At 55.5% G+C, this 10,608-nt stretch overlaps 1 protein-coding gene across 1 annotated transcript in view; it reads right to left on the reverse strand.

The window, feature by feature from the left end:
- apc (APC regulator of WNT signaling pathway) overlaps positions 1–10,561 on the reverse strand; it is a 12,929-nt gene extending 2,368 nt beyond the window's left edge. The window contains exons 1-17 of the mRNA XM_019890067.1: positions 10,210–10,561; positions 8,574–8,732; positions 7,378–7,465; positions 7,048–7,234; positions 6,853–6,961; positions 6,620–6,733; positions 6,483–6,545; positions 6,355–6,408; positions 5,551–5,637; positions 5,296–5,473; positions 5,025–5,225; positions 4,846–4,941; positions 3,839–3,978; positions 3,660–3,737; positions 3,465–3,581; positions 3,166–3,380; positions 1–3,103 (exon numbers count right to left, since the gene is read on the reverse strand). Coding sequence (XP_019745626.1) covers positions 1–3,103; positions 3,166–3,380; positions 3,465–3,581; positions 3,660–3,737; positions 3,839–3,978; positions 4,846–4,941; positions 5,025–5,225; positions 5,296–5,473; positions 5,551–5,637; positions 6,355–6,408; positions 6,483–6,545; positions 6,620–6,733; positions 6,853–6,961; positions 7,048–7,234; positions 7,378–7,465; positions 8,574–8,711 — 4,968 coding nt within the window. The 5' untranslated portion in view covers positions 8,712–8,732; positions 10,210–10,561. The remainder of the gene's footprint in view (positions 3,104–3,165; positions 3,381–3,464; positions 3,582–3,659; positions 3,738–3,838; positions 3,979–4,845; positions 4,942–5,024; positions 5,226–5,295; positions 5,474–5,550; positions 5,638–6,354; positions 6,409–6,482; positions 6,546–6,619; positions 6,734–6,852; positions 6,962–7,047; positions 7,235–7,377; positions 7,466–8,573; positions 8,733–10,209) is intronic.
- Positions 10,562–10,608: the final 47 nt, after the last annotated feature.

The raw sequence follows: 10,608 nt of genomic DNA on the forward strand, positions 1-10,608 counted from the left end.
GGCGGCGGCGGCACTCTTTCTCTTCTTCTTGGGCATGGCGGAGCTGATGCACTCCTGCAGGAGGTCATCTTCAGAGTCGATGCTGAGGGAGCTGAGTGAGGAGTTCCTGGAGAAGCAGACAGGCGTGTCCTCCACATGGAAGGCTTTGGGCGTGTAGCCGCACAGGCGCGCTTTCGGGTGCGCCTGCGCCGAAGGAAGCGCCGCGGACCCGGCGCCGTCGTCATCCGCCTGGTGCGGCTGGCGCGGGGCCGCAAACTCGTTGTTGTTGTTCTCCTGGTCGATGTCGCTCAGCGAACTAAGCGACGAGTTCCTGGAGAAGCAGACAGGCGTGTCCTCGATGGCGAACTTCTGCTTCTCGTCCAAGGCGGGCGGGTTGGCGCCGGTTTTGCTTTGAGGGAAGACAGCCGCCGCTTTTTTGTCCCGCTCGTGCCGCTTCCTGTCTTCATCCCGTTTCCGGTCCTCGTCGCGCTTCCGGTCTTCGACTTTGTCGTCGTCGTCGAAGTCAAGCGAGCTCAGCGAGTCGTTGCGGGAGAAGCAGCAGGGCGTGCCCTCGATGGGGGTGTAGTGATGCGGTGAGTCGAAGGCGAAGCCCGGCTTGACTTTCGCTGAGGCCGCGCGCTGGGTGGGCTTCACGGGCGACGTCGGCTTCACTGGCGCGGTGGACGAGGGACGTCCAGCGGGTCCCGTGGGCTTCTTGTGTTGCTGGGGGCTAAAAAGGGGCGGGGCTGTAGGAGCAGTGGGTTGGGCCGGCTCACCACTGGTGGATGCTCTCACGGGCTTCCTGGGTTTGGCTTTGGGCATGGCGGCACTGATGCACTCGGCCAAGATGTCGTCACCATTCTCCCCCTCTGGAAGTCCGGTGCGGCGTGCTTGCGAGGCGGCGGGCGCAGTAGGCGGCGCGGCGGGAGGCGCGGCGGCGTTGGCCTCCTCATTGGGCGGTGAGTCGATGGTGAGGTCGCTGAGGGATGTCGCGGTGGAAAAGTTGAGCGGCGTCCCCTCCACGCAGTAGACTCGCGGCACCTCCTCGGCGGGCTGCGGCTCCTTCCTCTGCGGGGGGAGGAGCTTGTAGACGGGAAGCTGGCTGGCTTTGCCTTGCTGCGGTTGCTTCTTTGGTTTCCGTGACGACTTGGGCATGGCCATGATGATGCACGCCTCCAGGATCTGGGTGTCGTCGTCATCGTCGGACTCTTGGAGGACCTGTTGAGACGCCGCTTCCTCTTTGCGCAGAGCTTGGCCGTCGCCCTGGCTGCCGTCTTGCTTCATGTCGGTCGTGATGAAGGGTTCGTCCAGACTGAGCGCGCTCAGACTGGAGGCGTAGGAGAAACCATGTGGCGTGCTCTCAGTAGCAAAGTGCAGTAGGACGTCGGCGCTGCTCTCCTCCACCTCCTTCTTGGCGGCCTTCTCCTCTTCCTCACCCTGGGCGGGAGGCGGCGGCAGCGCCGGGGCCTGCGGCGGGGGCGTCTTAGCGCGGCTGGGGGGCATGGTTTGGCCGGGGCTGTCGGGCAGGTCGCTCGGGCTGACGACGCCGCTGGGCATGCCGCTGCACGGCTCGCTGGAGCGCACTGAGCTCGCGATGGAGGAAGTGGAGAAACTATCCAGGGAGCTGACTGACGTGCAACGACTGAACATGAGCGGCGTCTCCTGAGCGTACGGCTGCTCCGGCGGGCTCTTCGGGGTGCGGGCCCCCGACGTTGCCTGAGGGTGGTGGGCGTGAGCGTGGTGGTGGGCCCGCCGTCCGCGTGCGGCAGGGGCGCTGGCGAGGGCCGTCTGACTCTCCACTTCTTTGTGCTGCCGGCGCCGTTGCTGCTGCTGCTGCTGCTCCTCGTCGCCACCGGCCCCTCGTCTCTTCCTCGCCACAACGTCGGCATCCTCCTCCTCTTCCTCCGGCGACAACGAGGACAGAGAGCTTCCTCCGGAGAAGCAGATGGGCGTGTCCTCCACGCAGTAGGTCTGTGTTGACTCCTGGTGACCTTTGGGTGGCAGGTGAGGCGGTTGCGGCTTACCGGCGGAGGATGCCGGGGGCGGCGATCGGGCGCTATCCGGCGCGTCTTCGACCTTGAAGAGAGGCTTGCGTGAAACGTCGCCGTATTTTAAGCTGTAATCGATGGGCTGCTCTGGCGTGGGGTCTCCGCCGTAGTTGGATGCCGCCGTGACGATGTAATGTGAGGCCGGCGCCTGCGGCGCTCGACCGTTGCTCGCGGCGCAGGCGGCGCCGTCGCTCCTCATCCTCAGACCGCTGGCCTGCTCGTCGTCGTCGTCGGTCTCGATTCTGCTGCGATGGCTCGGACTCTGCCTCCCGGAATTCAGCTGCTCGTCCGAGTACTTAAGGCTGTAGTTGATGGGCGTGTCCACCTCTGTGCCATCGTCGTCCGCCATGTGGTTGACGCTGCGTATCTTGTGAGCCAGGTCGGCCGGGTACTTCCTGTAGACGCAGCACCTGTTGGCGCCGCTGTCATCCGACGAGTAGAGCGGTTCCGACGACGGTTTGGTTTTCCCGCGGTTGCCGTAGCCGTCGGCGCTGGTGACGCTGTTGAGGCTGTCGCTGGACGCCCGCACGTTAGCGGCGAAGACGGGCCGCGCATACGCCGCGTCGTCCGCGCTTCGCTTTGACCCGTCCGCGTTTTTGGGACTGGACAGGACCGGCGTGTTGGCATACGAGCGCGCGGCATTCGCCACTCCGCCCCCGCCGCAGCCCCGCCCCTTCCTGTGCGCCGCCTTGGGGCTGAGGTTGTCGATGTTGTCGAAGGTCTCGGACAGCTGCTGGGCATCCAGCTCCTTGAACAGTGCCTTCTGCTTGCGGGCGTGCAGCGAGGGCGCCCCGGCGCCCGGCGAAACCACACTGGCGTCCTTGTAGCGAGCCGGTCGGTTGGCCATCAGGTTGCGCAGGGCGGCGGCGCTGCCCATGGCGATCATTTTGTGGCGGGAGTGGATGAGATTCCGCAGCATTCCCACGGCGCCGAGCTCCCACAATGCCTCCTGATCCTTGGCGTCGCGTGCCGAAAGGTTCCAGAGGGTTCCGCAGGCGTTTGACACAATGGTCAGACTGTGCGACTTGAGATGCTGCAGCAGCGTGGGCAGGCAGCCGTGCTCCCGCAGGACGTGCCTGCAAACGAGACGTGCGAGTCGTCAGCCCGCGAGCGCGGCGAGGCGGATGAGCCGGCTCACCTATACGGCTCGTTGGTGGCGATGAGGCTCGAGACGTTCCTCAGGATGCCGCCTCCGCTCTCGATGATAGCCAACGTGTTGGTGTGGCTGCGGTGCGTCAGCGTTCCCACCAGGAAGGCCAGCGCGCCGTCCACCGAGCAGATGTCGGCCTTGTTCTCCGTGCAGTGCGCCGACAGGTTCCACAGCGCGCTCAGTACGGATTTCAGCGTGGACTCCTGCCCGAGTGGATATACCAAGATGGTCACATTTCAACGCATTCGGCACGCCCCGCCATTCCTTTCGCCGTCCCCGCAACTCACCTTCTGGACGTCCAAGGCACAGCCCATGAGCGCCCGCACGCTGCCCACCTCGCGCAGCGTCTTCTTGCTGTTGACGTCCGCTCTCCACGACAAGTTCCTCAGCACGCTCGCGATCACCTGACGGATGATTGACATGTGGGCTTGCAACAAAAATGCTCGTTGCCGGCCGGCGACAAGACAAGAGGTCGGTCGCACCTGTTGCAGGTCTTCACTCTCAGACTTGAGCTGTGTGACCATGGCGCGCATGCAGCCCTTCATGGAGCACAGCGTGGCCTGATGAGCACAAAAGGGCAAGGGATTGAAACTCTCACATACAAGACTAAAAGGTACTGACACGGAGCGGTGCCATCTACGCCCGGTGACGGCCCTCCAACCTTGTTGGCCACGTCTCCAAACGTCAGGTTGGTGAGCGCCATGCCGGCGTAGCGGCGCAGCGTGATGCTGTAGTGGTCGCCGCTCAGGCCCAACATCTCGCAGTCCACCTGCAGCAGCTCCGCCACCGCCTGCAGACCACCTGAGGGCAGGGGGACACGGAGTTTGAAGAAAATGTTGCGAACCATTGGTTTAAACTATGAATATAGGAAACATAATGATCACAAATGTGATCACGTTTAGAGGATGTCAATTACCGTATTGGACCGAATATAAGACGGCCCTGATTATAAGACGACCCCCTCTTTTTCAAGACTCAAGTTTGAAAAAAGACTTTTTGAACACCAAATTTATTTTTATACAGAAAATAATTACAGTACATTTGAGACAAATGATTCTCACGGTATATTTGAGAGAAAAAGCATGTTATTTTGCCGCATTCAAATCTTAATATCTGAACATTTAAATATGTAAACTAAAGTGCAATCACATTCGTAAATGAATGGCTTCTGGTTTTTGAAATCTAAATGACATCATAACTTCTCCTCAGCTGCCGGTTAACCTGGCCGATCTTCGACCCACTTTTCTCCAGATTGTCGCTACGTTTCTCCATTTTCTGTTAACTCTTCTATTATTTTCTTCTCTTTTCTTTCTTACCGCAATTTTTTATTTTTCTTCTTCATGCTACCGCTATTTTTTTATTTGTATTCTTCGTGACGGATTCACTTTGGCCTGGGGAGTCAAGTTAAGCATTCGCTTCAATGATACCTGGCGCCATCTAGCGTCGTGAATGGGTATAAGGTCTAGAGCCCGATTATAAGACGACCCCCACTTTTTCAGTCTTATTTCAATGCAAAAAAACACCGTCTTATATTCGGGCCAATACGGTATACGTCTATTTAAATCAAGACGTATTGTACACGTGGACAACACCCCGGGAAATAAAAAGCTCTTTTCCGTCTCTGAGCAATGCATCATGGGATACTTTGATGCCTTCCTGGTAGCTCACCAAGCTCGTTCATGGCGTGTCGATGTTCCTCGTCGAAGGAAAGCTTCATGAGGACGCAGACGGCGGGACAGATCTGGTGGTCGACGGGCGAGGGCACTGCCGCACGAATGGACGCGCACGTCAAGAAAAACAAGTGAGGCAAGGTCTCGTGGCTGCCGGCGGTGACCGCTCTCACTCACTGGGGTTGTCCTCTTGCTCCAGACCCCTCTCGTGGTTTTCCTGCCAGCTCCAGCAGGCCTCGCAGTAATGCCGCACCTGCTCCAGCAGGTGGAGCACGCGGATCTCCCGCCGCCCCCGCTTGTCGTCGGGCTGACTGTGTACGATGTTGTGCAGTGCGGCCGAGGCGCGGGCGCGGGCCTCCTTGCTGCCACGGGAGTTGCCTAGGCAACAAAAGGAGGACGTGAGCGGAAGGGCCGAGGCGGCAGGTGAGGAGCTCCCGGCAGCCGCTACCTAGCAACAGTGAATCCTTGTCATTGCCGTGCAGCAACTGGATGAGCAACGGCAGGCAGCCTGACTGGCGCATGGCGATGCACGAGTCCTGCGAGCTGGACATGGCGAGCAGCGTGCGGGACATGTCGTCCTTGTCGTGTGTCCCCAGCATGGACAGAAGGCTGTACACCATCTCCACCTGCAGAGGGACATGCGCCATCTTTAGCATCGGATCGAGCTCCGTCGGCCAGGCTGTCACCGGGCAGGAGCTTTTACCTTTGTTCCAAGGTGGCTGGTGATTCGCCGAGGCACAGGGTAGGCCGTCTCATTGGCCGGCTCGTGTTCCAATCGAGCGGCTGCGTTCTGCAGACCAACGAGGAACGTATGAACTGTGACTTGGAATTTACCGTTTACCCTTTCCACATTTAATACCCGATTGAAAAAGTGACAGACTTTGGTTTTAAATACAAAACAAAAACTTTTAGCTTGATACTCATTGACTGCCAGCCTATTGATAACCTTTGGACCGATCTGACAGGACCCACAAAATACTCTTCCCTGTCACAATATGTTCACCCAACTTATCAAAGGAAATGAGTTTTCACCCACCCACCCCCCGAAAAAAATTGTCTCCAGCTCCAAATTGCTCACCCCTCCCCTCTCTGCTCAGCTGAGAAGGCAGGGGAAGAAAAAAAAAAATCTGTTGGCCTCTCGCTAATTTCAAAGAGGTGGCTCATTTATCAATCGCTGCAAGCAGCCAATCAGAGTGTGCCCTGCTTAGAAGTCCCCTCCAAAAAGAAAAGAGCTCATGACCGGTGACTGAGAGTTTCGGTATTTGATGCCGTGTCTTTTTAAAACCACAGTATTCAAGTGCTGAAACTTGTCTGACCTCCGACGTGTTGACGTTTCTCTCCCTCATAACTCACACGACAAGACTCTCCGCCTAATATTTATCTTCTGGTTAAACCGTGCTGATCTAAACTCCAAAGCGTTGTGACATCAACACCTTCTGGGATCTGTCTCTCATTACAACATGAATTTCACAATTCATCAAATCCCCCGGTCTTCTTTTCAACTGACCTGAGACACCCCCAGACCGCCGCCGCTCTCATTGGAGCCTTGAGACGCTTCCATCTGCACAGACGAGCACCAAAGGGGATGAGCAAGCATCACGCCTCCTTCAACACACAACCTCACCGAAAGCGTACCTGCAGTCGAGCTCCCAGCTTGACAATGTCTCTCTCGATTTGGTGGATACGAGCCGTGCGAGCCTGCAAACGGGCGCACATTTAGAGCCGAACGCACACAAAAAAAGGAGCCCGCGCGCGCGCCGCTGACGGCGGACCTCGGCTCGCTTCTCCATCTCCTGACGGGAGCCCAGCTGCTCCTCCATGGCGGCGTGGATCTGGCGAGCCTCAAACTCCAGCTGACGACGACTCATGTCTGTCTGCAGTGTGAACTGAAAACATGCACACAAGTGCACAAGTCTATTTATATAGTGTAGGTGAACTTCTAACTGCAAAATTGACATTCTATTCTTTTTTTTTTTCTCGATACAAAATGAAACGTGGCACTTACATTTTCGCTGAGAGGCAGACTGTCGATCCTCTTGGTCAGGTTGAGAAGTTGAGCGTAGTACCAGCCTTTCTCTTTCTCCTCCTTCTCCAGCTCAGCCAATAGGAGGGCTCTGTTGACAGCCACAGCCAATCAGAGAGCGGAGAGAGTATTGGTCAAGGAGGCTCCCGGTGGCAGCGTTCACAGAGTGCTCCCTACCTCTCCTTCTCCAGATCCTCCAGGCACCGCGCGTGGCCATCTCTGGACGCAGACGGCGGCTCCCTCCGCGATGCCGACATGCCCGAAACGGCGGAACCTCCGCCAGATGAGGCGGAGCTGGATGAAGAGGAAGGTGGCACCGGAGGCCTCGGCCGGCCTTTAAATCCGGCAGGGTCCAGGCTCATCTCTGTGCAACAGGGAGTTGACAAAAAAAACGTACACGCGAGTTGACAAAAAAAAAAAAAAAAAAAAAAAAAAAAAAAAAAAACAGCATGCAACTTCAAATTGACCGCGCAGAAAATGCACAAAAACAGCGGAGGCGCTGTTCACCTTTCAGTCTGACGATGAGCTCCAGCTGAGAGCCTGACGCCTCCTCAGCGTCTTCTTCTATGGTGCCCTGAAGCTGCTTCAGCACTTCCTGGTTCGGAGGAAGAGAAAGGTGACTTCCTGTGTGAGAGTCAAGTGGGCGTGGTCTCAACTGCCGCAAGAGTAAAGGTTTGCGTCCGTGAACTTCAGCGGCACCCGACGGACACGCGTGACATTCGGAATGAACATGGACAATCACTCACTATTTTTTTCTTGCCAAATATTGGAATGCCACCCCCCCAAAAAAATAATGCGATATGCCCACCAGGGGGCAGCAGACTGCGACATGTATTCAGATGACAGAAGGAACAAAAGAACACATCGAAAAGTCGTGTTTGCTGAAAAATCAGCTGACTCCTTACAGCGATGACAACCGCCGTCTGACCGGTGACTGCGATAACGCACAGCCAGCGCAATAATTCCCAAGGCAAATCTATATGTGTTGTACAATAATAAAACAATGCGACTCACCACAATCAAGCGACAGCGTTCATACAGCGCCATGGTGCAGCAAAAGCAGCAGCGACAACAACAACAACAACAATACAGGGGCGACGCCACACGTGAAGGCAGCGCCGCCCAGCAGGCAGGAAACAGGACGCGGAGACATTGTGTGTGTATGTGTGTGTGTGTGTGTGTGTGTGGTGTGTGTGTGTGTTTGTGTGTGGGTGGATGTGTGTTGGTGTGTATGTGTGTGTGTGTGTGTGTGTGTGTGTGTGTGTGTGTGTGTATATATCCGGGCAGGAAGCAGGAAAAAGCACCAGGAAGTAACAGGACAAAAGGAGCATGTGCAAAAGTGGGACAATAAAAGGTCATGAAGAATGTGTGAATGTCGCGCGCAAGTGGCCGGGCTCCTTTCAGGGTTGTGACACCTTCTAGTCAAGACTTCTGATGACTTCCATTTCAAATTAAAGGTTGCCCAAAGGTTGCTGGAGTCCAGAAAGGACCTGCATCGGCTTTCCACCCGTTTCGCGCCAAATTAGCCAAACTTTTATTTCTTTTGTTTTAGGATTTTGAAAGATTGGTTTAAGCAGCGGTTCAACGATGAAACGACAACTGAGACGGTCGGTAGCAACGAATGTTTTGCTTTTCCATTTAAGAAGGATGACGGGCTGAAACTCTGCGAAGTCAAAGTAGCCCCGCCCCCCCACCACGCGCACCTTCATGTTGGACGCCTCGGTCTCCAGTTTAGTGAGGTGGTTGGAGTTGTCCTGCAGCTCCTGTCGCAGGTTGGAGTTCTCCATCTTCAGCACCTCCACCTGCCTCAGCAGTTGGTCGTACGACGCCCCCGCCGACATCTTGTCCCGCTGGCCTCTGACCTGACACAGCCGCATGCGTGCAAATAACGACGGCATCAACAAAAAAAAAAAAACATGTCAAGGTCAGCAACGTGGTCATTGTGCAAAGCCTGTCGTCAATGGGTTGCCGTGACCTCTTCCACACATCAATGGACAATTCTGCCGGCATGCAACGGCGACCGTCGATGTGCCCCGGGGGAAGTGCGGCATTGATATACAACCAATGTGTGATATTAGCAAAACATATGCGAACCACTTCATGGTTCTTGGTCAAATTTGTACCAAAATTGTCTTCAATCTGAATGATGATGTTGACACACATGATTTGCTTACCAAGCATGTTTTGAAAATAAACAGAATGACAGTTCAACTATTACTCTTAACATCTGAGCTGACACCTTACGAAGTGAAACATTTGATTTTATCTTACTTTGGCCAGTGAATGTTCATTTTGTCCGCCGTCGCTATGAATTGCGGCGTGTGTCGCCTTTCAATGATGTGTCGGTCGGATGAGCGTCACCCGAGCGTCTGACTGACAACACCCACATGTAGAAGAGGGCTGGGTTGAATTTGAAACAAATCGGAATTGACGTGAAGTAAAATAACATTTTAAAAATCGGATATATTACATCGGGAGGGGGCGGGGGGGTAAATAGATCGGAATTGTGAACGTCTTCTGTCTGCGTGGAAATATTATACTGCCACCAGGTGGCCACGTCATGCACACCAGAAGGACCCGCAAACGAAATCTGGACGTGTAATTCTTTACATTCTTTCGAATTATGTGACAACTATACATTGCTTAAAAACTGAAACGTTAACGATTTCCTACACTGTTGTCTTAAGAGAGGCATTGGAATGGGGAATGAATGTTTTGAGTTGCGAGCAAGGTCACGGAATGGAGCTATTGACAGACTATGATGTGGCTTGAAACCGATTGGATTGCAGTCGCCTTGAAAAAAAATCACGGGCATTGTATTATTTTATGTTAAATGCTCTGTCAAGCGCTTTGTTACATCGGCAGCTGTTGTTAAAGCGCAATGCGAATAAAGATGTATCAGTTTCAGATTTGGACTCTCTGCAACACGCGTCCACCCATCACATACGCGGTTATAGGAGGCAAAGACAAGAAGATCCTTCATCTCCTCCCCTTCGTCATCCTCCATTAGTGGTCGGCCATTTTCTCGGCCTACATCTTAATCCCACCCTCCCCACCCCCCCCTCGATGGTCCCCTTCGTGGTGGCTTATTGAGGCTCGCAACACCGACAGAGAGAAGAAGCAGAACGGAGACAATGACAGGAGGTTGCCTCACCACCCCCCACTGCCGCCGCCGCCACCCCCCTCCCCTCACTATCCGCCCACCCTGCCTTCCTGCAACCACCAACCCCCTTCGCGCTTCCTCCCGGCGAGCTCGCCCAAGAACAAAGAGCCAAGGAGCGGACGCCGGGCACTGGAATGCGAGCAGAAGGCGAATAAAGAGAGAAAATGGCAGCTCACCCCATCGCTGTTGCCTCCATCAGCTCCTCCGCCGTGTCTGACACAAGCATCAGCTGGGCCCAGCGTCGGCCAATCGGGAGCCACGCTTGCCGGGGAGGAGGGAGGGGCTTTACCCCTAGCCCACCCCGCCCGTTGCTTCTCCCGGCACACTTTGCCTGAGATGCAGCCAGCACACTGACGGGGTTACCACGTTCTGTGCGTGTGGATGTCATGGTCAAGTGACAAGTCAGTTTTCGTAAAAATGGATTACAGGGGACCTCGGGTATTGGCGGGGGGCTTAGGTACCAGGCTGGCCCGTAAACGGCAAAAGTCTGCGGATAACTGACGCCCATTACAACTGCATTGGGGGGGGGGGGTTGATTTTATCAATGCATGGGAAGAATTGTGACGATGTAACAA

This window comes from Hippocampus comes, unplaced genomic scaffold, assembly GCF_001891065.2.
Source record: "Hippocampus comes isolate QL1 unplaced genomic scaffold, H_comes_QL1_v1.1 scaffold185, whole genome shotgun sequence".
Classification (NCBI taxonomy): Eukaryota; Metazoa; Chordata; class Actinopteri; order Syngnathiformes; family Syngnathidae; genus Hippocampus; species Hippocampus comes.